This window comes from Leopardus geoffroyi, chromosome C1 (assembly GCF_018350155.1).
Source record: "Leopardus geoffroyi isolate Oge1 chromosome C1, O.geoffroyi_Oge1_pat1.0, whole genome shotgun sequence".
In the NCBI taxonomy this organism is placed as follows: domain Eukaryota; kingdom Metazoa; phylum Chordata; class Mammalia; order Carnivora; family Felidae; genus Leopardus; species Leopardus geoffroyi.
Window position 1 is genome coordinate 221662449 of NC_059328.1, and position 27310 is coordinate 221689758.

Genomic DNA, 27310 nt, shown 5'->3' on the forward strand with positions numbered 1-27310 from the left:
TGATTCACATAGGGTCTGTTTTCTTTTTTCTAAGTTTGTTCTTACGTGTTTGGTTGCTTTTTGTTTTAATTCTGTTGTAAATGGCATTTCTCCCCTGTTTCCATTTCTTTATCTTCATAACTAGAATGGAGAGAAATTATTTATTTTATATTTGCCTTATATCTAGCTACCTTGTTATTTTAGAATTTTTGGACTATCTATGTTTTCTGTGTAGGCTTATCAGTGAAAAAGGTTGTTTTCTCATTTTGTTGTTTCACTGAATTCTCACTAAACTTGTCAAAGTGTAGTAGTATTCAGTAACCATGGTGAGATTGCAATATGAAGATCTTAACTTGGATCTGAAAGGAACAACCAGAAACTGAGACAATCAGAAATAGGAGTGCTGATTGGATATTACATTCAAAATTTGTTCATTTTCCTTAATAATATTTGTCATTTAAAAAAGTCCTTATTGTTAGAAATAAGGGATTCATAATCAAGGATGATGACAGCGGCAGAGGGGATATTTGAAACATTGAATTGATCATTGCTGAAGCTGGATGATGGGTGGTACATGGGGATTTTGTTCCGTTGTGTAAGTTTGGAATTTCTAGTAAGTGTTTTAAAACAATTATGGTGGTAATGGACATCCCTGCCTAATTAGTGATTGTAATTTAAATAGATTTAGTATTCTGTTGTTGAGAGAATAATATTTGACATTAATGTTTGGAAACACCCTGGATTATATTTAAGCAGTTTCCTTAGAGTTTTTATTAGAGTTTGTTGCTGAATTTTATCATTAGTTTGTTGTAACAGCTTTATGTAGGTAGATGCTTTGGGTATATTTCTGGAACCTAATTGCTAGCAAATATTTCATTGAGAAATTTTGCATTTATATTCATGAGTGAGATTGACATACCACTATCTAGCCAGCTTGCTTTCTTAGGTATCTCTCTGGGTTTGTGGTTGAAGTTGTAGTGTCCTCATAAAATAAATTGGAGTGCTGTCCCTGTTTCTGTAGTGGCTTAAGTGACATGGGTGTCGGATAGAACTCACCTCTAATTCTGTCTGGTTTTGGTCCCACCCCCACCTCCTTTTGTTTCTTTTAATGTTTATTTATTTTAAGAGAGGAGAGAGCGTGTAAGCAGGGGAGATGCAAAGAGAGAATCTCAAGCTGACTCCGTTGCTGGCACAGAGCCAGATGCAGGCTCCATCCCACAAACTAGGAGACCATGACCTGAGCTGAGATCAAGAGTCAGATGCTTAACCACCACCCAGGCTCCCTAGCATAGTAAAATTTCTGAGGAAAAAAAGAGAGCCAGTCGCTTAACTTAACGGACTGAGCTGCCCAGGGGACACGCTCCCCCTACCCCGCCCCCCTCCCGGTTTTCATTGGTATATTTTATTCAGCTGTTCAATACTATTAGTCAGATTTCCCAGTTCTTGGTTCCATTTTGGTAATTTATAGTGTCTAGGAAATCATCCATTTCTTTCGGGTTTTCAGATTTGTGACCATCTTTTTTAAAATTATTATTATTATTTATTTATTTATTTATTTATTTATTTATTTATTTATTTATTTTTGGGAAACAGAGAGAGAGTGGGAGAGGGGCACACAGAGGGAGACACAGAATCTGAAGCAGGCTCCAGGCTCTGAGCTGTCAGCACAGAACCTGACGCGGGGCCCGAACCCACGAAGTGCTGGATCATGACCTGAAGTTGGACACTCAACCAGCTGAGCCACCCAGGCGCCCCAGATTTGTGACCATCTTGATACATGTCTCCTGAGTCTGTGATTATAGCTTTTTTTCCATATTTGCTTTTCTTTTTTCCTTAATTTTGACTTGTGGGGAATTTATTTCAAAGAACTAGCTTTTGGATCTGTTTATCTTCTATTGAGTTATTTCATTCGTTTCTTCATATTGTGAGAATTGAATTTATTTTCAGTGTTCTTTAATGAAAATATCTGAAACCCAAATTCTCATTTGAACCGGTAGAGCTTTTACTGTGTCCCATAGATCTTGCTTTTGTCTTCCCATTGCTTTCTGGATAGCTTGTGGTTTTGCTTTTGTTACCCTCATTGATCCAAAGGTTATCCAGGATTGTCCCAAATAATTGGGAGTTGTATTTTATCTTTTTTCCCCTAGTTTTAGCAGGTCAGAAGTTGAGAACATAAATTGTAAAAATATTTTTTAAAGTTTAAATTTTCTCTATAATAACATGATAATTTTTAAATTTTTTCTTTAACTGCTTTTCTTCTATTACCTCAAGATTCTCTATATCAATTCTAATTTATTGGCTGTATTACTCAATCCTCTGCCCTTGCTCATACTATGTTTACTGAATCTGTACCATTCTGAGGGGTGCTATTAAAGTCTCCCACTTGTCTTTTATTTTTACCAAGTCACCTGGTATTTTTCTTAGGCTTTCCTTGTGTGTTTATCTGTTGTAATGATTTGCATGTGCAAGTTTAGGAATGTTGTATTTTCTCCATCCTTTTATGATCATGATTACATTTTAATCTTAAATCTCACCCGGGGTTAATACCAGTAATGTCTGTCCTGCTCTCTGTGTTTGGCTAGGCTGGTATGTTTCAGCCTGTCCCTTTGTTTTCAGCATTTTTGCTACTTTAAGAATGTTCTTCCACTTAATGATTTTTTTTTTAAATATTTTTCTTTTTTCAACGTTTATTTATTTTTGGGACAGAGAGAGACAGAGCATGAACGGGGGAGGGGCAGAGAGAGGGAGACACAGAATCCAAAGCAGGCTCTAGGTTCTGAGCTGCCAGCACAGAGCCTGATGCGGGGGCTCGAACTCACAGACCCTGAGATCATGACCTGAGCCGAAGTCACATGCTTAACAGACCGAGCCACCCAGGCGCCCCAATAATGATTGATTTTATAACTTTTTCTTTTTCCACAATTTTGCTAGCTTGATCAAGTTGCTATTCCATATTTTTCTCTTAATTTGGAAGTTCCACTATAATTTTTCTTTAATGGTTACTTTTTCTTTTATAGTCACTTAATTTCTATATTTGAAAAAAAGACTAAAGCTCCTTCTTCCGCTGGGACCATCTGTATTCCATCTGACCCCTCACTTCCCCTTTGGAATGTTTTACTTCTGTGTTCTCACTCTTGCCCTCAACTCTTAAGTAGTTTCATACTAATTCTATATTATTAATACAATTTTCCTAGGATGTCCCTTTCCATTCAGGACACCTTAATTCATTCCAGATAGTTTGTTAATGTATGGACCCTGCTCTTTGATCTTCTCAGGAAAATATTCCATTGTTATTCTTTTTCTCCCTCTATTCCTTTTTTACTGACAAGAACTCTTATTGATTGCCAACGGGGCATGTGGGTGGCTCAGTCAGTTAAGCATCCCACTTAGGCTCAGGTCATGATGTCACGGTTCATGGGTTCAGGCCCCACATCAGGCTCTGCAATGACATAGGGGAGCCTGCTTGGGATTCTCTCCCTCTTTCTCTCTGTCCCTCCCCTGCTCACGCTTTCTGTCTCTCTCAAGATACGTAAATAAGCTTTAAAAAAAAAAAAAAAAGTTAAAATAAAAACATGGTAGATTGCCTAGATTGTTTCTCCAAGACTATCTTTTAAATCATGATTTCCTTCTCTGTGTTTTTGCCCTTGCGTTAAGTTTTCTAATATTTGATCTTCCAAGGTGAATCACAACTGTGACCATTTGTTCAGTTGAGTTACCAAAGTCTGAGTTTGAAAATCATGTTTTGTTTTAAGTAGTATACTTGCATCTTTATCGTAGCGTTACTATTTTTTTGGTTCACGTTATTGCCTTCCTCTTCCTGCAGCTTGCCTGTGGAGCTCTTCTCGGAGACAGGGAGTTGGGGTCACTTACCATCTTACTCCTGGGGTCCTCACACTCAGGGACTCTGTTCTCCAAGCTTTTCCAGGATGCACTACATTCGTTTCCTTGCCAGAAGGTTCTTCAGAATTCACTTCCTGCTTTTGTTCTTCCTAACATTCCTACTTTCCTTTAAGTTTACTTTAATTCCACCACCTAGGCTTGGAGCTATCCACTCCTCCTCAATCACTGCCCTTCCCTTTTAGCCCAGGCCTTACCTCATACTCCCTTCTGAGCCATAGAAGCAACAAGCGGTTTACAGACTGCATGTGAGTTCTCAACTCTCCTCTGCCTCCCTTCTTGTTCCAGTGGGACACATGAGGGTAAGGCTTCCCATGGGCCACTAAGAACGAGAACGAAGACTGTAAACTTACCTTCTGTGAAATAATACAAATCCTACTGCTGTTGGCCTTTGTTAACCAAACTGTGCATGGGGGTGCAGGAGCCTCATGTCTTCAGAGGTGGTTGGGAACATTTCCATTCAGAAGGGAAACAGTGTGCAGTTTTCAGGAATGTTAAGGTTTGGGGGATGGGGAAGCAAGAACACGAAGGGCATAAGTTTCTAAGCTCCAGAGGGAATCAAATCTGACCTCATTCATATCTTTTGACCTTGTTACCAAAGACTGTTAGCCGACAGACTCCATGTTCCCCAAAATTTCAAGTCTTCTAAAATTCGTATTCAATTCCAGCTATCTCTAAAACTATTGTCATGTTCTTCAAACACTCCAATGCCTTCAGTCCTTTTTCCTTTAATTATAAATGTTGCTCTGAGTGCCCCATTGTCTAAAACTAGTTGTCAAGAGCCCAGAGAACCTCCCAGCAGCAGACATCGCTCTATAAGTACGCTTTCCTTGTTGAAAGGTTTCGAAGAGGGAAAGGAAATTATAGAATTCCAGAGGTCATGAGATTTTGTCTTTTTCTCTTGTTGTGTCCCTGGTGCTTAGCATATAATCAGTACTAGAAAAACGTTTAGACTTTGTTGGAAATAAGGAACGTCTATATGTGTACATACGTGTATGTGGTTGACTTAATTGACCTAATTTTTTATATCTAATTTTTAATGAGATGATAATTTTCTCATTTCTGTAATTTGATGCAATTAACAAGTAAAACAGGAACTGTTGATGCTTTAGGTGTTAAGTCTGTGTACATGTCAATTCATACTAAAGTGTGTGTGTGTACATGCATATATGTATATGTGGGTTTTTTTCTTAACAGATTGAGAAAACTTCACTGAAGATGTCTAAGGTAAGAGATCACACTTTTTTTTTATTTTTTTTAAATTTTATGTGTTTTGTGTTTTTTTTTTTTATTTATTTTTTATTTTTTTTTGAGAGAGCGCATGCACACTAGCTGGGGAGGGTTAGAGAGAGAGCTGTCAGCACACAGCCCCTCGCAGGGCTCAAACTCACAAGCCATGAGATCATGACCTGAACCAAAGTCAGATGCTTAACCAACCGAGCCACCCAGGCACCCGCATGTGACTCATTTTTAATATGACTGATATATTTGATTTGTTGAGGCAGTGTGTAATTTAATTGACATTCTAAAAACTTTGAACTTTATTTTTTTAGATTTCCAATTTGTTTCTCAGTACATCAGTAACAATCCATTTAGCCTTCTTTACATCATTTTCAGCACACCGATCAAATAATAATTTAAAATTCTAATCATATTTCATCACAAAACTTACGGTTCTTAGACTTGATAAATTGGCTTATATCAGCTCTTGCAGATTAGCCCAGAGCCCTGAAGTAAATTAGTTTTGAAAGACATGCTGAGAAAAGCAGAACTTGTGGTTAAAATTGCAAGATTATTACTTTCCTTTGCCTTTTATTTTTGAATGTTTCAGTGTTCATTACTGATGCATAATTACCTTACTAATTTTTACTTTTTATGCAAGTATGAGTCGGGAACACTGATGAGCAAAAAACCAAATAAAAATTAACCATAATTTCGTCACCTAGAAATAACCACTAGTAACACTTTATGAATATTTTTACATCTGCGCATGTGTGCATATGAATATACGTTTCCAAAATCCTAAAGGAAAAATACTATCTTATGTCTTGGCTGTCAAAATTAATAAAGCAGTTGGTGTATCCTTTTTTGATTTCCTCACATTTTTAGTATGCTATGCCTAGATTCTATAGCTTTGATATACTTTATGGCATCTCCGGTTTATTCCACCTGTCCAGGAATATTGACGCTTCGTTGTCCTCAGCTGTGATTCATTTTTCATTCCTAGTCTTCTCTTTGATCTTTGAAGCCCGATGCTCACATCCCACCCCTAAATGGCCTACCTCACCCTTGATGGCACTTTTGCATAGAGCTGGGAATAAACAGGAGACATGGCTTGTTCCTGAACACTGTTCACAAATGCATCACACCTGATACCTAGAAGGCTTGGCTTTTAATGTTTTTTATTTATTTTTGAGACAGAGAGAGACAGAGCATGAACGGGGGAGGGTCAGAGAGAGAGGGAGACACAGACTTGGAAGCAGGCTCCAGACTCTGAGCCATCAGCCCAGAGCCCGATGCGGGGCTCGAACTCACGGACCGCGAGATCGTGACCTGGCTGAAGTCGGACGCTTAACCGACTGCGCCACCCAGGCGCCCCAAGGATTGGCTTTTAGAAACTATTCTTCTGCTAAGTTTGTTCTGTGAAACCACTTTCAGTTGTGGCATTACTTTGTAAGTTTGACTGATTTTCCTGCATGTAATAATAGTAGATTGGTTTATCTTTTTAAAAGTGTTAAGTGAATACAATCAGTTTTCTGATACAGGTGATTTTTTTACAAAAATGTGGATTTGTTTGTGTATTTTTTTTAATTTGTGGGAACTAATGATACCTGTGTTTGTCACAGATTTGATTATATCTTAAAAGCAACTAATAAGGTGTTTTGGTTTTTTTTGTTTTTGTTTTTGTTTTTGTAAAATCTTATTTTAGCAACAACCAACTCAGTTTATAAATCCAGAAACTCCTGGCTACGTTGGATTTGCAAACCTTCCCAATCAAGTTCACCGAAAATCAGTGAAAAAAGGTTTTGAGTTCACACTAATGGTGGTCGGTAAGAAATTAACCTTTACACCTTACACCTTTGAGCTTATTAAATATGCAGGTGTTTCCTCTTCTCAACCTTTAGGGTATAATTGTGTGACCTATAAAGTCAAAGGGAATATTCCTTTATTGTCAGGATCAAATAACTGGGGAATTTGAAAAAGATTCTTTAGAAAATTTTTCTGAAGAGTAAAATCTTAATATTTCTGTCATTTCCTTATTTGTACATGGTGGAAGTATTCACTCATTATGCCAGTGAGCCTCCAGAATGGCCCCAGTGATCCTTGCCTCCTGGAATTTGTGATACTTTCTAGCCCCTTCCTACATTGAGTAGGACTTACCCGTGTAGCCAGGAGAACATGGCAGCAGTGAAGGTGTGTGACTTTAGGACCGGGTCATAAAAGACATTGCAGCTTGCCCCCTATCTTTTTTTGAATCACTCTGGGGGATGCCATCCACCATGTTGGGAGGACCCTTCAGCAGCCTTATAGAGAAGTCTCACAAGGCAAGGAGCTGAGGGCTACCAGTTGCTGTGTGTAAGCTGTTCGAGACCTTCCCTAACAAAGTTATAAACAAGCTTTGAAGGATCAAGCTGGGTGAAAAATTAGCTGCTTGTCAGGACAAAACCCATCATTAAAGATGGAAATCAAAATCCAGTGTACAGTGTAATATTTACACTTGCCCTCATCCAGTAAAAAGTTGTAAATGCAAAGAAGCAAAACAGTGTGGCACGTGACCAAGAGAAAAATCAGGTAATAGAAACAGATCCAGAAATGATAGAGATGATAGAATTAGCGAACAAGACCTTTTACTATTTTAAATGTGCTCCTGCTACCTAAAGGAGAACATCAATAAAAGAAGGAAATAGAAGATAACCAAAAGAACTTAAATGGAACTTTTAGAGATTAAATTTTTTTCTGACAGAGCTAACAGCACATTATATACTGCCGAAGAGAAAGGGCAATAGAAAGCATCCAGACACCAAGTAGAATAAATAAGAAAAGCGCACCAGGGCACACAGTAAACAGTTGGTGAAAGCACTGATAAGAAGGAAAATCTTATAAGCAGGTGGGGGGCGGGGAACAAGCACATTACATGCAGAAGGTCAAAGGTGGAAAGGACCACTGACTTACCAGATATGAGCCATATGCAGTGATAGTTTAAAGTACTGAAAGAATAAAACCATCAGCTTAGAATTCTGAATTAATCAAAAATTACCTCAAAAAATGGAGATTTAGAGAAAGATGAAATATAAACATTTTTAAGTAAAAGCTGAGAATTTGTCACTGTCAGATCTACACCAAAAGAAAGATTAAACTGGGTTCTTCAGGTTGACGGAAAAGGTAGAGCACTGGAAATGGCAAGTGTGTTGGTAAATGTAAAACACTTTTCTTGGTTTTTCATTTCTGTCGAACATAGTTTTAAAGCCAAGTTAACAGTGTTTAACGTGGAGTAAGATGAATGAGGGCAGCACAGGACAGGAGGGTGCTGAGCTGATGTTACATAAGGGAGGGCTGCTGCGTTAGTGGTGCGTGTTATCAACTCCAGAGCAGCCACTAGGAAAGTCAAACAAGGGTTTGACTCAAAGCCAATAGTTTTGATGAAATAGAATACAGAACCCTGTTCAATCCAGAAAGCAGCAAAGAAACAAGAGATGAGACAAATGGAGAGAGGGCAACACCCTAGCAGAAGGGGCATAGCCGTGACTGGGACAAGAAGTCAGAGGGAGAGAGTATGAGCCTGAAGGACCAGAATGGAAAATCATCATGCAAAGCCCAACCAGAAGAAACCCAAAGCAGCTGTATTGATACGAGACAGAGTAGACTTTGGGTTCTGCTACCTGGATATTCCCAGAGATAAAGAAGTATGTATCCTAACGATGCAGGGATGAGTTCAAAACAATATCATTTTAAACGTATGTGCACCTAGGGGTGCCTGGGTGGCTCAGTCGGTGGAGCGTCTGACTTCGGCTCGGGTCATGATCTCGTGGTCTGTGGGTTCGAGCCCCGTGTCAGGCTCTGTGCTGACAGCTCGAAGCCTGGAGCCTGCTTTGGATTCTGTGTCTCCCTCTCTCTCTGCCCCTCCCCCACTCGTGCTCTGTCTCTTTTACTCTCAAAAATGTTAAAAAACATTAAAAAAAATAAATGTATGTGCACCTAATGATGGAGCTTCATAATGCACGATGCAGAATCTGAAAGAGAGAGAAATCTGAAGGTTGATCCAACTGATGTTGAGAGCACTGTGTGAGAAACCCCACGGAATACATTCTTTTCAAGTGCACACGGAGGATTCACCATAGATGCTCTGGTGAGAATATTTTAGTAGGCCAGCATTACCCTGTAGTCAATGATGAGAAAGTATAGACAATTCATGAGCGTAGACGCAGACATCTCAATAAAATTTTAGCAAGTCCAGCGATACATAAAAATGCTTAATACAGGGGCGCCTGGGTGGCGCAGTCGGTTAAGCGTCCGACTTCAGCCAGGTCACGATCTCGCGGTCCAGGAGTTCGAGCCCCGCGTCAGGCTCTGGGCTGATGGCTCGGAGCCTGGAGCCTGTTTCCGATTCTGTGTCTCCCTCTCTCTCTGCCCCTCCCCCGTTCATGCTCTGTCTCTCTCTGTCCCAAAAATAAATAAACGTTGGGAAAAAAAAAAAAATGCTTAATACATTAAGTTCTACTATAATGCAGTATACACGTGTTCCTTAAAAATCACCATGCTGTGGGGCACCTGGGTGGCTCAGCCGGTTGAGCGTCCAGCTTTGGCTCAGGTCACGATCTCACAGTTCGTGGGTTCGAGCCCCGCCTCGGGCTCTGTGCTGACAGCTCAGAGCCTGGAGCCTGCTTAGTTCTCTGGGTCTCCCTCTCTGTCTGCTCCTCTCCCCACTCATGCTCTGTCTCTCTCCTTCAAAAATAAATAAAAACATTAAAAAAATATCACCATGCTCTGCAATAATGCACTTGAAGCCATAGGCTTCTGGAGAAAATACAGGCACAAAAGTTGCCTCAGGGACCTATTAGGAAGAAGTGAGGAACATAATAAAAATGGTTTTTACATGTTAAATGGTTTTACACTTGTTAACCGGTTAAAATAACCATACTATACTGAATACGGGCACTATAGCTTGATCAGTCTCTGAAGTTTGTCAAAGTGGGTGTCGGGAAATGGTGGATAGGAAACTGTGTCAGGAGAGGTGAGTGGGGATGGTCCACGATAACTGTTGAACAGAGGTCACTGGTGCTGAGGGGTGCACATTATTGAAAATGTTCTTTCATGGCTTGATTCTACTGGATACAGTTTTTGACGTTCACCTAGTTTGTCACCAGTGAAATCACACGAGCGAATACAATGCTTGTATTACGTTGAAGTTGTTCCCAAGTATATCAATTGTGTTGGAACAGATTCTCACCTTCAAGGCATGTGTTAATGGCAAAGCTGTCTATACATCCTAATGAATGGGGTTTACCTTGGGAGCGCATGGGTTTTGGGGGGAGGGGCTTTTGTGTTTTTATTTGTTTATTTGTCGAGAGAGCATGGGGGAGCAGAGGAAGAAGCAGAGGGAAAGAGTGAGAGAATCTCCACGACCTTGAGATCACTACCTGAGGCACAATCAAGAGGCCAAAATCAAGTGACTCTTAACCAACTGAGCCACCCAGGCGCCACCCCTTGGGAGTGCATGATTTAACATTAGAAAATTAATCTGTGTGGTTCTAAAGGGGAAATTTATGCTGTCATCTAAAACATGCAGTCACAACAATTCAAACCCATTAAAGATTTTAAAACTTTGTAAACTAAAAAAAACAAGGAAATTTTCTGAAACATTCTTAATCGCAAGTGAAATGATTTGTGTATGTTAAAAATTATAAGGAATCCCAAAACTACTATGTTTAATAAGTAAATTTTATCAAGTTGCGGGCTCTTTTTTTAATGTTTTATTTATTTTTGAGAGAGATAGAGTACAGAATCCAAAGCAGGCTCTAGGCTCTGAGCTGTCAGCACAGAGCCCGACACAGGACTCAAACTCGTGAACCACGAGATCATGGCCTGAGCTGAATTTGGACGCTTAACTGACTGAGCCACCCAGGTGCCTCCACCAACAAATAATTTTAAAATGAACTTGAAAAGACTGTCAAAAACAATGGTAACAAAAAACTTTTATTTAATGTATGTTTGTTTATTTTTGAGACAGAGGGAGACAGAGCATGAGCGGGGGAGGGGCAGAGAGAGAGGGAGACACAGAATCTGAAACAGGCTCCAGGCTCTGAGCTGTCAGCACAGAGTCCGACACGGGGCTCAAACCCATGAACCGTGAGATCATGACCTGAGCCGAAGTCGGACGCTTAACCAACTGAGCCACCCAGGCACCCCAACAAGAAACGTTTTAAGAGACAGTACCATCCATAGTAATATAAGAAATGCACCATGCTTAAGCTAACTTAGCGGAATGGGTGCAGGACCTTCACTGACACCATGGCAGCACTGCTGAGAGAAAGACAAGCTGTGAGACCTGCCAGTGCTCTGGGTGTGTCCGTGACCGTGCACACCGTGCCCGTGACTCTGTCCCTAGAGTGACCCATCGAGTCAGCACATTGCCAGAGTCACACCAGGCTTTTTAAAATAGAAATGAACAATCTGGTTCTAAAGTGTGAATGTAAGTGCAGAGGGCCTAGAACAGCCAGAACCATTTAGAGGGCCTGTACTATCTGATTTCAAGCCTTCCCAACAGGAACCATGACAGCGTGGTGAGGGTGGAATTCCAGATCAACTGAAAATACCAGCCCGAAGACCCGTGTACACATGATCAACTGATTCATGACAAGGATGCCAAGGTGACACAGAGGGGGAGAGGTTAGCCATTTACAAACAGCGTTGTACCAAGTGCATGGTCGTGTGGTGGGCAGTGAACGTGAACCTTCCTTCACGCCGTACAACACACTTAACTCCAAGTGGGTTGTTGGCTTAACTGTAAAGCTGTAAGAAGTCTAGAAGAAAACGGGCAAGAAAATTTTCATGACTTGGAGTAAGCAGATTGCTTAGGACGTGAATAACACTAATCACAAAATAAATGAAAAGTTGCACTTCGTTAAAAATTCTCTTCAGAAAACAACAAGAGAAGGTCATAAACTTGAGAAAGCGTTCACAGCACCACGTGCAACATAGGACTCCTATCCGGAACATAAACCCGAACAGCTCAGAAAGAAGATAGGCTACCCAGTTACAGAAAGGGCCACGAGATTGGGACAGACATTTCATAGGAGATCCTGAATGGCCAGGACCCACGGGATCCCACCACACACTCACTGGAATGGCTGAAATTTGCAAAAAGTCCAGTAGTCCAAGTGTTGGTGAGGATGTGGACAGACGCACCTCTCCTAGTAGCTAGTGACAGTGTAAAGTGATAACAACCACTTTGGAAACATTTCGGTGCTTTCTTAGCTGTTACTCCCTGTGTAACTAGACCGTCCGCTCTTAGGCAGATACACAGGAGAAATGATAGCATGACCACAGAGCCTGCGCCTGGATGTTCACAGCTGCTCTCCCTGCAGTGGCCCAAACTGGATGTAACACAGGTGTACCCAGCAAGAGGGTGATCAACATGTCATGATGTGTCCACATGAGAAAAGGAAACGGACTGCTGATGGATGACGTGACGTGGATGAACCTCCAGAGCTAATTGTGCTGAGCCAAAATAGCCAGATAAAAGAAGGCGTGTTGTATGATCCCATGTTTGTGAAGTTCTAGAATAATCAAAACCAGTCTGTAGAGACAGAAAGCAGATTGGTGTATGCGTATAATGACACGAGAGGGGTAGAGCTGACTCTGACTTAGGCAAAGGAGCTCATGGTATGGAGATCCTTTCTATCTTGAGTTTATTTATCTGAGTGTGTACTTGGTCAGACTAATCCGTCAGTACAGTTCAAATGAGTGCACTTAACTGTTGAACTGAGGTGTATGTGAGTTACACCTCAGTAAAGTGGGTTTCAAATAAAGCAAGTAGTTAGGGAATTAAAGGTGAGACGGGTAGTGAATAACACCTAGAAACTTAACCACGAGAACTCTCAACTTTTAAATTGTACCTGTTAGAAGCACAAGAAAAATGATACACAGGTATCCCCTGCTTTCTGAAAGTTCCTGGCATGCGGCTTTTATGAAAGGCCTGTAGTAGTGCCTGTTTTCAATAATAAAAGACCAGCAAGAGCTCAGCATCGGTTTTGCAGCAAGCCGTTGCAGAGGCAGCACGCCCGCAGAGCCTCCTCGTGAAGCGTTTCCGTGTCCAGCTGCCAGAGCTGTCTGAGAGCATCTGGACTTTATCTCGACTGATTTTGTGCACCTGTTATGATGTGTTCTAAGGTATCAGAAAGGCTGAGAGGTGATTTTTTTTTTTTTTTAAGCTAGGAGTGTCAAAAAATGTTTCCATCTAAGTGAGTGGTATAATGCTTTTTTGCTTTCTACCACTTGGGCTTAGGAACAGTCCACTTTCGGGTAGAGGGAGAACCTCTATCAGGAAAAGGCCAGCGCACCCACCTTGTAAGTCAGACGCTATTGAAAAAGGTGTTTTCAGAATTGCAGATAACATCTAAGGGAATAAGAAATTTCATAAAAAGATCATATATACAAGTGAAAAACTACAAATGTTTGGGCAGCAATCTGGAAGAAACTTAAAAATCACATATAAGTTCTTTAAAGACATCACAGATCAAAGCCCAGTGGCAGGTTGCTCGTGAGGGAACGTGGTGCCTGTGCTGCTGAAGTCTGGCCAAATGGTGATAGTTGGTGATAGTTTATATCAAGTTTCCAGCCTCCCCACGAGTATTGGGGGTGGTGGGTCTGTTCCCAAGAAAAGCAAAATTAAAAATAGAAAGCCTATTGTCAAATATATATATTACCTGGTAGAAAGTCCGAAGAATGGATAGTGTGACCAAATTCACAAGAGGGTTACAGAATGAACACTTCCGAAGACTTCAGAACTAAGCTAAGAGAACGAATCCTTGTAGGTTCACACGTCCTGAAAATGCACACTTGTGTCCTGGTGGACTCGCTCATGGGGGCACATGCACCTGGGACCTTGGCCACTCTGAGCCGGGCCTGCTTGCGCATCCTTACCCCGTGAAATGGCTTGGCTCTGGGCAAAAAAGGGATCACTTAGAGTGCTGCCCTTCGGGGCCCTCCCAGGTGGCCCTGGCTGCAGGGTGTTTGAGAAAGCAAGTGCTTTCTTGTGTTGGTTAAAATTGAAAAGTAAATGTGAGGAGGACACCCTCCACCCAGGTTAGGAGCTTTTTGTTTCCTAGCATTCCTGGCTTGGCCTAAGTTTTGTGGGGGGATGGGAGGGTTCGCCTAGGTTTTAATTGGAAGCTTCTGGGATCTCTGGGACCCTGAGCCTGATGGGATTTCAGGATGCTGTAAACCCAAGCTCCCTTTCCTCCTGTGCATATTCTTCATGTGGCGGCGCCCCCTTGTGCCTGGTGCTGTGTATCTCGATTGGTGAGAACATAAGCCGTTTTGTAAACCCCGAGTACCTCCCATCCCAGTCAGCTTCTGCTGTCATCACTGGTGCAGGACAACTACATAGGGTTGCTCAGCCCCGTGCATTTTATGCTGTGAGATACACACTCCAGGGCCTCTTGAGCTCTTGTGTCTCCCGTGTATAGGCGCCTGAGAAACGCCTCTGGGACAGAGATACTGGTGAACGAGAAATCACAAAGCTAGTCACTCCCAGAGATTCGGCCCAACAGCAGCATCATGTTCTGAGTTTATGAGTTAATTGTAGGTGCTGCCTGAAAGCCATTCCAAGGGAAGATGCTTCCACCCTTAAAGTGAAGATTTGTAATTCAGAATCAGACATTGGAATGTTGCAACTGCTTTTTTTTTTTTTCTTTTAAAGAAGGTGTCTCTACTCAGACACCTCTGCTGAGATGTCTTCTGAGCCCCATTCCCTTTCAGCTTCATTACCCACAGCTGTCACCACTTCATTGGTGGCAAAGTAACCTTGCTCGTTTGTTGTCTCCCCCACTGGACTGCCAGTCTGCACGGGAGCAGGAATTTAGCTGTCCAGCACATGGAGCTGTGCCAGGCACACAAAAAGACTGAGCACTCGCTTACTGGCAAGATCTCTTCGTTTTGTGATAAAGACGTAAACTGCTGGGCAGTTTGTTAAAAGGATAATTTGGTGGCATATTTTTATGCTCTTTTATTTGGACATGTTCAGCGTGTAATTCTGGTTTTGTCCTCTTGGTGGTCCTTTCCACGTATGAAAATCTCCATCCAATTAAAGTGCAGTCCTAATTTTATATGTCTACTCATTTCAAATTTACTCTTGTACTTCATTTTACCGGAAATAATTTTCAAAACAGATGTGTGCTCCTTCCACGTGCTGCGCAGGACTTAGCAGAGGGAGGTTCAGACCAAGATGCCCAGGAGATAGTCAGGCACCGAGTTCAGAAGCACTTCTCCATGCGGAATGTAGCCTTAGCTGATAACAGCTACAGTGAAATGATGGCATCTGTGCATGCTTCCTTAAGATGTAATATTTCATTTGGTGGGGGGGTGGGGGGGGGTGGGGAACGCCTGGGTAGCTCAGTAGGTTAAGCTCTGACTCGATTTTGGTTCAGGTCATGATCTCACAGATGATCAGATCGAGCCCCATGTTGGGCTCTGTGCAAATAGCACAGAGCCTGTTTGGGATTCTCTCTCCCTCTCTCTATGAATGACCCTTCCCTGCTCGCACTCTCCTTCTCTCAAAAAAAAAAAATAAATAAACATTTCTAAAAGATATTTAATTTGTGGTGTTTTGCACCCTTGAAGTTAAGTTGCAGATGCTCAGAATACAAACGTTACTTACCTCAAGAGTGTTCAGAATTCAGGTATTACAGTAGTTGAAGAGCATTATTAACTCATTATATATTCGAATGAGTATGTGTTTCTCTTAATTGGTCATGTCACACTCAACAGTGTTGCGTGGGCAGACTGTCTGACCTGAGGCAGCTGCCGGGCCAGTGTTGGGGCACGGAATGTATGTAAAGCAGGAAAGGGAGGAGGTGGCCTGCCCCTGCCTTGGCGACAGGAGGAAGAAATGCAGACTGCGACGCAGCCTTGGGCGTGTGTTCTGGTTCAGGTTCCCACAGCTTGGCGAGCCATAGTGCACTTGACATTGGTAGATCAGTTTCCTGAAAATTGGGAACTTTAATAATTACCAAAACTCATAACTGAAAACCTTTGCATTCTATTTATCAAAAAATAAAGACCCACCTCTAAAAGTCCATCGTATACATTTGTGAAGAACTAAGGGTATGTTTCTGATCTCACCATGTGGGAATTCTGGAGACTCAGAGACCTTGATTCCAATCAAGGCCCTGCTCTGGACAGCTCTCTGAGCAAACGCTACTTAGTAACCTTCGAGCACCCATTTCCCCATCAATGAAGTGGGGAGAGTCGTACCAAATTGGTAGTGGTCATATGGAGTGCAGAGAATGGGGTTTGTGAGGGCTTAACCTAGTGCCAACCTGCACATAAACTCAGGAGATGAACCGTGTCTTACAGGTCAAGTCATGACAATGTTTTCATTTTCATCTAAAGGTGAATCGGGTCTAGGAAAATCGACCCTCATAAACAGCCTGTTCCTGACCGATCTCTACCCAGAAAGAATCATACCTGGAGCCGCAGGTACAGAAGCCCCCGCAGGACTGTTAAGTGTCGTGCTACACGAGAGCTGCTGAGAGCACATAATTGGTGTTTTTGCCTCAGCTTGAAACACAAGGACAGGCGTTCTTTCGGTCGGGAAAGGTGCTGACCTGCAGCCCTTGAGTCTCGGTTGCAGACTCGGCATTTGTCCACGGGTCCATCGTCTCCGAGCTAGTTTTCCTTTATGGTAAAGCAGAAGGAATAGTTTCTGCCTGTATTCTGTGTTTGACGGGAGGGCTGGGGGATGGTGTTTCCTCATGTGAGAGTTCTGTAAGTGGCTGACTGCCACGGGTGTAGGCATCTGCCTGTGCCTGCTGTGTGAGCAAAGGTCATAATTTTCAGTGTTGGCATTTTAACTGTTCCGAGCTGCCGTTTCGTCTTCACTTCCAGATCTCCCTTGCCAACTTGGGGGTTATTTTTACACAGTTCTTGTGTTAGCTCGGAAAACCTTCCTCTAGGAGAGGTAGTGAGGTTCGTTTGTATCTTAATAAGAAGGTAACAGGTCGTTTCTCCTCTTGTGAACTGGGTCGGTTTTTAGGTACATCCTCTCATTAAGTTTGTTTCTTTTTTTAGAGAAAATTGAAAGAACTGTCCAGATCGAGGCTTCGACCGTGGAGATTGAAGAGCGAGGGGTCAAGCTGCGCCTGACAGTGGTGGACACACCTGGCTACGGGGACGCCATCAACTGCAGGGATTGGTACACTCCTCGGGGACACGGGGTCCTGGAAGTGCTACGGTTACTCTAACGTATTCAGGTTTCATAGCGTTAATGAGTGATGACTAGGCTTGAGGTAGCTGTGTACGATAATACAGTGAAACAGTTTACAAGTGTGCCGATTATAACATTTGAAGTGAGGAATTTCAGAGAGAAGGAGTATTTTTCTGGAAGAGCCAACCATCCATCAAATGCTAGTGTAAACGAAACCCCTTGATCTGAATCAACCCTGGCCAGTGGGGAAGATTGTGGTCTAGCCCTTTCCCTTAGAGACTCGGTCCTTGACGACATGAGCAAAACTAAGGAAAGCTACAAGCAGAAGAGCAGTCTGTCCCTGCGCTGCGCAGAGAGCACCACGTTCATGGTAGAAACTGCAATTTCTTACGTCATCAATGGACAGCATCGACTTGCCAGCGTCTGATGAGGGAAGGGAAGGAAGGGGAAGGGTCTCCCGTCTCCTTTCTTTGGGAGTCGCTCCCTTCTCTCCCTGCTCTTTGGTTCACACTTTCACACGCCTGTCCCCACCGTGTGTTCTGCTGCTGCCCCTCTGCCCTCTGCACAGTTAACAGTCCTTGCGAGAGCTGGCGGCCCTCTGTCCACTCAGTCACCTCAGGTGCTTTCATTCACTTTGTGTGTTTGTTTTAAATGTTTATTGAGAGGGTGCGCATACATGCACGCCGGTAGGGGAGGGGCAGAGGGAAAGGGAGAGCGAGAATCCCAAGCAGGCTCCTCGATGTCAGCACAGAGCCCGACACGGGGTTCAGTCTCATGAACTGTGAGGTCATGACCTGAGCCAAGATCAGGAGTTGGACTCTTGAGGTGCCTAGGTAGTTCAGTCTGTTAGATGTCCAGTTCTTGATTTCGGCTCGGGCCAGACTCCCAATGGAGCCTGCTTGGGATTCTCTCTCTCCTCTCTTTGCCACTCCCCACCTCCCATTGGGGTGTGCATGTGTGCTTTCTCTCTGTCTCAAAATAAACATTAAAAAGAAAACAACCAGATGCTTAACTGAGCCACCCAGGCACCCACCTCGGGTGCTTTTACTTCCTCCCTTTGGGCCTTTAAGCCCCCTGTGGTTGGGGGAGATTATGCTTGGCACACTTTCCAAAAACATCCATCTTGCCAAACATAGGAGTGAGTTTTCCATCCCCATCTTATAAGTGATTGTCACATTGTATTTGGTGTGGAGGCAGGGGACAGAAAAAGCCTGCGTCTTTGAAGTTTGGGACTGCCTGCCTTTGGAATCCGATAGTCAGTATTTGTGTTTCTCACAGTTTTAAGACCATCATCGCGTACATTGATGAGCAGTTCGAACGGTACCTGCATGACGAGAGCGGCTTGAACAGGCGGCACATCGTTGACAACAGGGTGCACTGCTGCTTTTACTTCATCTCCCCTTTCGGCCACGGGTATGTGGGCCACTGGCCGCAGAAGCCAAGTGTGCTAGAGTCTCGTCTTTACTCTGTGGGCTGATCGTTGCCCCCAATTGCACATTTTAATACAAGAATTGAGATAATTTTGAGAGACAAAAATGTGTGATCTCCCTGCTCTTCCCCTAAATTCGTGGCACTGTCTCACTCCTCGCAGACTGAAGCCCTTAGATGTTGCATTTATGAAGGCGATACACAACAAGGTGAACATTGTGCCTGTCATTGCCAAAGCCGACACCCTCACACTGAAGGAGCGGGAGCGCTTGAAGAAAAGGGTGAGTGTATTTTACTCAGGGTAGCTGAAGGCCAGGTGCCTCGGAAAGAGAGTGGAGGGGTGTCCTGAGATGTGGGGGAGCAGGTAGGGAGGCTGGTGGTTTTTTGAAAAACACCTAACAGTTGCAGATTTTTAGTATTTTGACAAAGATGTCAAGTTCTTATTCTTTGTAATTCACCTTAGATGAAAATACTGTCCGTGAGTAGAAGGGACGCCATGTGTTACGAGAGTGGAATGAGTATGGAAGTGTGATCATCTCTGTGAAGTTTTGTTATTTTATCTAAACATTTTATTGCAGCCAATTCATTTAGGAATGTATTTCAGTTGTAATCATTTGGTACCATAAACGTTTCAAGGGCTTGTGTTTTGGCCATTTAGAGGTTGCCTTGCACTTGTCCATCTTCCAGCCTGTGTGACTCTCACCGCCCAGCAGCCCTATGCCGGTCATTGGTCTCTGGTGTGTCTTTGTTGATTCTTTCGTATATATTTTTTAATTACTTGTCTTTTTATTCAAATGCTCATTAAGAAAGTCCAAGTTTACAAGCGCCCGGGTGGCTTGGTTAAGCCTCCAACTTTAGCTCAGGTCATGATCTCACTGTTCGTGGGTTCGAGCCCCAAGACGGGCCCTGTGCTGACGGCTCTGAGCCTGCAGCCTGCTTCAGATTCCGTCTCCCTCTCTCTCTGCCCCTCCCACCTTGTGCTCCGTCTCTCTCTCTCTCTCTCTCTCTCTCTCTCTCTCTCTCTCTCTGAAAAATACACATTAAAAAAAGTTTTAATTGCTGAAAGAAAGTCCAAGTTCATATGCTAAATTCTATAAATAAAAGTTCTCTGAATTATCTATAAAAGCAGTTGTTGTTTACAGTGACATACCTATTTTTCCAGAACATAGTTTACCTATGTTTTTGTTTTTACAGAATGGGATCATCGCGTACATATTATTCTGCCGTTTTCACTTTCTAAGAATACCCAGCACACACAGAAAACACTCCCCCGCATCCTTACTCAGCTTAGAGCAACGCGCGCGCGCACACACACACACACACACACACACACACACACACACACACTCAGGAGCATTCCCGGCACAAACTCTCTCTTCAGTGTGTTTCTTGGCTTCCCACCCCCACCCCTCTATTCCCGGCGTCAGGGATCTTTGCTTAGCTCACTTGTGTGTTCCAAAAGTTTAGAACAGTACCTGGCACATTGTAGGCACCTGTCTGTTTTCTGACAATTGTAGAAGTCAGATACATTCTTGGAAAGGAAATCGATTGGCTTTTAAAGTTACAAAAGATAGCTGAATTTCCCTCAAAACCAACGTGTAACGACTCACATTCTCAAAGCAGCATGTGCGCATGCTCCACCCCTGCCAGAACTGTCCTAGATCCGGCACCAGGTTTTCTAAAGTGTCTCCCATCTGAGAAATGGGAAGCAGTGTCTAGTTTCCGCGAGTGTTTTCCACAAGTGTCTGGTCGCTGATGCGAGTGAGTATGTATCCTGGTGCCTGATGCCTGTTAGTGTGCTCTCTGAGGTTTTTAGAGTCTGTGTTGCGTTTTTATTGCCTTTTTATTAATTAACGGATATTCTTGTGTTTTTGGACCTAGTCTGATTTTTGTGTTTTCACATTTTTCTTGATGTCTTCTGTCATGGCAGAATTCTTCAATTGTATGGACTATGTCAGCCTTTTCCTTTGTTGTCTCAGTGCCTCCAGCCTTTTAGGAAATATCCAGGCCTTTGGAAGAGCCCCTGAAAGCTTAGGCATGCTTTTGCTTGACAGTATGTGTTTTAGTAATGCCCACTTAAGGAAACGCCACCTTTTATAATAGGCATGTTACATTGGATTTCAGAGAGGTGGGGGAACCAGGGCCAGGGTTAGAATGTTTTGTACACCCATCTCTAATCCTGGGCCCAGAACTCTTAGGGCTTGATTTCCAAGTCTGAAATGAATTGAAATCCTTTTCTGCTCTTTTCTCTTTCATCTTGGGCCTTTGTAATCCCTTCTCTTTATCTGGTTTCTTCCCTGTGCCTCCTGCTGTACTCCTGCTCCCTCATCTAAAAGAGCCTCTGGCAGATCTGCTTTAGTCCTACCCTTCCTTCGTCTCTAACTGGCACCACTTCCATCCAACAGCAGGTCTCCTGTCTAGGGTCTGGCTGCAGACCCTCCACCAGCCTTGGGCCTCCCCAGTGGGTTGGCCGCGCTCTCGGGAGACTGGCTCTTTCTGCCTGCTTTACCACCTATCTTCCAAGCCACGAATGTCAGCATTGCTTAGTATTGTTTAGATCGTGTCATCTCCTGTGGCTTCTGCTTTTCCTTTCAGAGAATCTTTGTCACATGAACTGTGTGTGTAAACAGGAGATAGCCGCGCCACCCCCCACCCCCACCCCACCCCCCTGCCATCCCGGTCCTGAGCTGGTTACCCAGCTTCCCTGGCTCCACCTGCACCCCCATCTTTGGTGTGGCTGCCCAGACAGGGAAATGTGTGACTGCCTTTGATTCATCACTTTCTTCCTCTTTTCCGGTTGGAAATCGCCCATTTACTGCATTTTGTCAACTCGGTTCTCGTCCTTGTCTCGTAAGCCTTGTCCTGATGGGGCAGCAGGGATGGATGATGGGCAGGAAAGAGGAACAGATGGAGGAGGTTCTTGCTCACTGCTGGGCTTCTCCCACCAGTGAGGTGGTTCCTCTGCTTCCTCTAGGAGGGAGGGCTCTGAAAGCACAGATGGTCCAGTTGGAAGGGGAAGGATGTTGGGAGGAGGGAGAAAGACCTCTTTGCGAGTCCTGAATTAGTGTGGACAACGCGTTAAGTCCCACGATCTTTGATCCTTTAATCGTAAAGGCCCCAGAGTTCCCGTTAAGAACCACCAACGCCAGAGCAGGGTTCAAAGCAGGGATATTTCTGCCCACTCGGCGGAGGCGAAGCTCCAGCCTGCCCGTAGCTGCTGGCGCTCCCTGCACAGAAGGCGCTCGGGGGCTGGGCGCGGGCTGGCCAGCGGGTGCACAGCTGCTTCCTTCATCTCCAGCCCAGGTTTTCGTGCCCTCTGGGCCACTCTCCCGCTTGCTCAGTTGGTTTGAGTGTGTGGTTCTCTGGCTGCCACTTTTTGCCTCTTGAACAAAACCCAGAACCCAGCTTGGCTTCCAGGGAACTCTCCGCTTGGTAACTCCAGTTATTCTTCTGTCTTCCCCAACCTGGAAGCTGACTTCCTGGCCACCCTGGGTTTCGTGGTCCCTAGAGGCCCCTCCCTCCCTCCAGCCCTCACACCTGTGGACTCCTCAGGCAATGCTTGTGGCTCTTCTGGGGCCTGCGGCGTCTGGGTGTGCCACTCCCTGGGTACGGGTCATTCCTGAAGCTGGTTGTAGTGTGTTTCCTGTTAGCTGCCGTGCTGGAGTGATTGCCTGCTGCTCTGTGCCCTGAAAGCAGCGGCACGCTGTTATTGTCATCCCTGGGCAGAGGGGGTCCCCTCAACATGCAAGCACGAGGCCTTTCTTAACAGGAGATCACTTGGCAGTCAGTGATCAGCTTGATTCTGTGTTGGCATTTGGATAGTTCTGTTTATTGGGGGGGGGGGTTGGGGGGTTTATTTGGTTTGGTTGGTTGGTTGGTTTTTTTGAGAGAGAGGAGAGAACATGAGCAGGGGAAGGGCAAGAGTGGGAGAGAGACTCTCAAGCGGGTTCCGTGCTGTCAGCACAGAGCCCAATGTGGGGCTCAGTCCCACGAACCAGGATCATAACCTGAGCTGAAATCCACACTTAACCAACTAAGCCCCCCAGGTGCCCCAGGCACCCCTGTCTTTAATATGAGTTGTTTGGTAAAATTGCTCCTGTCTTTGTCATTTTGCCAGATTCTGGATGAAATTGAGGAACATAATATCAAAATCTATCACTTACCCGATGCAGAATCCGATGAAGATGAGGATTTTAAAGAGCAGACTAGACTTCTGAAGGTAAGAACGCCTCTCCAGGTGCCCAACACGAGTCACTCCTGCTCTGTCATGAGCACCCTGGAAGGAGTTGGCAAAGGGCCATATCCAGGATGGCTGACCTTTGAGAGATTCATAGTGTTTTGCTTTAAATATATTTTAATACAGCTGCCACCTGAGGTTTAGAAATCTTATTGCGGGTTTAATATGTTTCCATCTAATTTGTCCCGTGTGGAAAACACCTGTCCTTCTGAGTAAGCTGTCCTACACCATTAGCGCTCCGAGGAGATCTTGCAGTAAGCCGCAGTGTGGTCCGTCTGTGCCCGTGTTCGTGTGCTCACGGCGAGAATTGGGCTTCCCGGTGGGGCCCCGGTCTACCTCATGTGTCTCTCTCTAGGCCAGTATCCCATTCTCCGTGGTCGGGTCCAATCAGTTGATTGAAGCCAAGGGCAAGAAGGTCAGAGGCCGTCTCTACCCGTGGGGCGTTGTGGAGGTGGAGAACCCGGAGCACAATGACTTTCTGAAGCTGCGGACGATGCTCATGTAAGACACCCGTGCGTTCCCGTTGGCAGTGCCTATAGCAGGAAGCAGAGCTTTTTGACCACAGGGTGTGCGTGTGGCCTCGCAGACGGCTGCCGGCGCCACAGGTATTAGGTGGTGGGGCCACTGCACCTGTTATGGAAGGCCCTCACCGGGAGCTCTCTGTGGTTCTACAGAACCAACCTCTCCCGCTCGAGGCCTGTGGCTTAGCACCCTCTCCTTTCTCCTCAGCCAGCTCTCTTGACGCTGAAAGCAAACTGGTCCTAAACTGCGGCCTGGCCATGCCCCAACACCTGCTCTGGGCACAAAGGCTCAGGCGCTGCAGGATGGCAGGCAGCCTCCCTTCCCGCCCTGGGGCCACCGGGAGGGTCCTCAGTGCACTCAGCACCTCCCACAGGCCTGGCTACAGCAGCACACGTTTTCCCTCTGAGAAGTAGAGTTCGCATTTAGTGACATACATGCACATGCTATTGCTCTTGAATCAGGCTGAAAGGAAGAGTGTTCCTAAAATCTAGAATCTCTTTAATTAGAAGAATTCAGAGAACAGATGAGGTACATTTTGAGTAACTGAAAATTGAGGTACGTGCTCATCGACGCGTGTCTTGGTTGAGCAATTTCTAATAAACAGAAAAAGCACCAAAACTAGAATTAGAACGACGCCACAAGCTTTCTCAGGCATCATTTAGGTCACTCAGGATGGGTCCTTGTGGTCATGCTGCTGTTTGCTGGCAGCTTCCTGCGTGCTTCTTAGAGTGACAGAGAGCCCGCCACCCTCTGCTGTCACTGGTCCCCTTCTCTAGACTCTAAGCAGCAGACAAGAATGCCTCATTGTCACTCATTCCTGGCAGTTTATGTATTTGAAAGAGCCGAGCCAAAAAAATGATGAGTGTTTTGTGAGATGATTAGAAGATGCAAAGTGCTATCTCTAGTTTTTCCAAAATATTAATACTTTGTTTTATGGTCTTGCTGATAGCTTACACTGACCAACTCTTTAAGCTTGAGAAGTCAGGAATAGTCGAAAGAGAGAAAACAAAAAGTACGTTGTGTTTCAGACATTGTTTACCTAAAAGGGTCTGCTAAATTCTCTGCCTCTGTGCACCGGTGACAGTCTCATGCAGAGGTGGGCAGTGCCTGGGGGAGGCATCCCACGGAAGGGCCTCTGTACCTGACCCTGTGCTGTGTGCTTGTGCGCCCTTGCTCGTGGTAGGGAGGAGAGAGAGGCCTCTGTAGCTTCCTTCTTGTATCCAAAGCTCCAGCAACTTCATGTACGACTTAGAAGTAGCAAGCGGGGTTTTAGTTTCTCCGTGCAGATGTTTCCGCACTCAGCCGGCCTTGCTGTGCCCTTTTCTCCTCCAGCACCCACATGCAGGATCTCCAGGAGGTGACCCAGGACCTGCATTATGAAAACTTCCGTTCCGAGAGGCTCAAAAGAGGTGGCAGGTTGTTACCCCCAATTTATACTGTCCTTCTGCCCATACTGCGTCACAGAGTCCCACTGGCCCCCCTTCCACCTGTCCTACTCTGTCTTCCTGACTCTAAGCAACATGATTTGGTTTCCTGCTCAGAAGCTCTTTCCAGGTACCTGTTGCTCATGTCACTGTGTCGTGCTTTGTTTAATCTGTCCAAGGTAGCTTTAATCAGCTGCATGCAAAGAACAGCTTTAGGTGGAAAGGCCAGCGACTGGTCTCAAGAACATCACTCTGTCAGTGAGGACAGACTTCACGTGATGTTACGAAGCACAGCTCCCCAGGTGGGGTGAGCAGCAGCCCGGCTCCTCAGTGACACAGGCGGCTGCCCTCACCTTTCCTGTTGCACCATCGTAGTGGGTTTTTACTCAAGGTCTGTGTGTTGTGACCTGATTTGTGTCTGGTCACATCACATCTCTGCCCAGTTTAGCTATCAAGGTAGTGACCTTCATCACTTACAAAAAGAGTTTTCTGTACAGTAGTTGCTCCCACATACCTGAGCCACAGGAGCACGTTCCAGTGCCCCCAGCAGATGCCTGGCCGCGGATGGTGCCAAATATTCTACCCATGCACCTGTTTCCTGTATGTACGTGTCTGCGATAAAGTTTAATCTATAAATCGGATGCAGTGAGGGAGTAACAACAACAGTAATACGGTGCCACAGTTACAGCCACGTACTCCAATCAGAGTACACGAACGAGCTTCCTGCCCTGCTCTCACCACGCCCCTTGTGATGCTGTGAGATGCTAGGATGCCCATGTGATGGATGAGGTGAGGTGGGGGGAATACCTGGACGGTGTGTCGGAGCCCTGGGCCGCTGCTGACCTGACGCTGGAGAGGGTCGCCTGCCTTCGGATGACAGCTGACCACGGTCCACTGAAACCGCAGATAAGGGGGAGACTGCCGTGTTGTAGTTTATTTTAAAGTACTCACATTCTTGACATCTGGTGGGTTTGTGTGTGTACACAGGGTATATGTTAAGGTCTGCTTTACCATGTTATTTGTCTGGGGACCAGACATTAAGACGGGTTTTAGAAGCCACAAGAACATCCCACTGTGAGTGAGCCAGGCGTGAGTTCACGAAGAGCTATGTCTTCATCGCTCAGAGGGCCTCCCTCACCAGCATCTTCTGTGTGTGTGCTCAGGCCCTGCTCCCTCCCTTTTTTAAGTGAACTTGTTATGGTCTATGTCCGTAAAGAGCTTACCTTAAAAAAGAGTATTCTCCTGATAATGCCTCATATTCCTTGAGTAAGTAAAGACCAGAGTGTCCCAGCCCCGCTTGGAGTTAGGAAAGTTTCTTGAATTTACCATTTCACAATGTGCATTTTTCCAACATTGTCTTCTTATCTGTTTATGTCGTTAATCAGAAAAATAATGCATGTGGGTAATTTTAGATAGATAACATTTCTCAAAAACCATAAAGTGAAATTTTACTTTGGACATTTGTCATCAGAAATAACCAGCTAAATTAGTTGCAATGTGATAAATTGTAATTTCGTTCAACTCTTAGAAAAGTGGACAATGAGGACATGAATAAAGACCAGATCCTGCTGGAGAAGGAAGCTGAGGTAAGTAGAAAAGGGTTCCTGTTAAGTCTAAAGGCCTATAGCGTGCATCCGTACATCATTACAGTTTTCTTTGCTTACTCTCTTAAGGGATACATCATAGGTCACTAATTTATTTTATTACATGTACATCGGTATGTGTTGTAGATAAGTGCTTTACATGTGTTACCGTCTGATCTCCAGTAGCAATTTAGTGGGAAAAATTGGGGAATAGTGCGAATTTAGTGACTTTAGTTACTAAGGCTTAGCAAATTTGATAATTTAGTAATATTCAAAATTTAGTAGCTTTCCTATACCAGGACAATAACCAGTTGAAAAATATAATGAAAGAGACTGCCGTTCACAACCATTAACAAAAACTTAAGAAGAAATACGTAGGACTCCTACAGAAAAGAAACTAGAAAACTCTACCGAAAACAATTTTCAAAGTGTAAATGGACACATCACCTTAGGTAGGACGCTCAGCGCACAGATCACAGCGCTGTCTAAACTGAACTCCATTCCAGCAGAATGGTGGGGTTTGCGAAATTCTTCTGGGGGAAGCTTGCTGACATAGTTGTGATGTTTGATCTGAAGACTGAGCACAGGAGGGTCAGGGAGACTAACCCAGGAGGGCTGGCTCCACTGCTCGTGGAAATCCAGAGTGGGGCACAGGCTTGACGGGCTGATGACATTCACAGCTGGAAATAGGTCTGAAGTTTAAACAAGTGTCTGTGGTAAAGGTGGATTCTGTTAGGGCTGTGAATTCAAGCATATCCAGGAAACCCTCAAACAGGCAAGCCTTTTCGAAACAAAAATTAAACTCACTTCTTTG

At 44.4% G+C, this 27310-nt stretch overlaps 1 protein-coding gene across 7 annotated transcripts in view; it reads left to right on the forward strand.

The window, feature by feature from the left end:
• Positions 1 to 27310, forward strand: part of SEPTIN2 (septin 2) — a 35617-nt gene that overhangs the window by 3472 nt on the left and 4835 nt on the right. For 3 of the 7 annotated variants that reach the window (XM_045482014.1, XM_045482011.1, XM_045482013.1), the window contains exons 2-11: positions 5074 to 5103; positions 6806 to 6926; positions 16453 to 16575; positions 17167 to 17290; positions 18581 to 18715; positions 18894 to 19011; positions 22848 to 22949; positions 23323 to 23468; positions 24822 to 24905; positions 26442 to 26499. In XM_045482014.1, coding sequence (XP_045337970.1) covers positions 5095 to 5103; positions 6806 to 6926; positions 16453 to 16575; positions 17167 to 17290; positions 18581 to 18715; positions 18894 to 19011; positions 22848 to 22949; positions 23323 to 23468; positions 24822 to 24905; positions 26442 to 26499 — 1020 coding nt within the window. In that variant the 5' untranslated portion in view covers positions 5074 to 5094. Of the gene's footprint in view, positions 1 to 5073; positions 5104 to 6478; positions 6550 to 6805; positions 6927 to 16452; positions 16576 to 17166; positions 17291 to 18580; positions 18716 to 18893; positions 19012 to 22847; positions 22950 to 23322; positions 23469 to 24821; positions 24906 to 26441; positions 26500 to 27310 lie in introns of those variants that run through there. The other 4 variants (XM_045482012.1, XM_045482015.1, XM_045482016.1 and 1 more) reach the window with 2 other exon arrangements.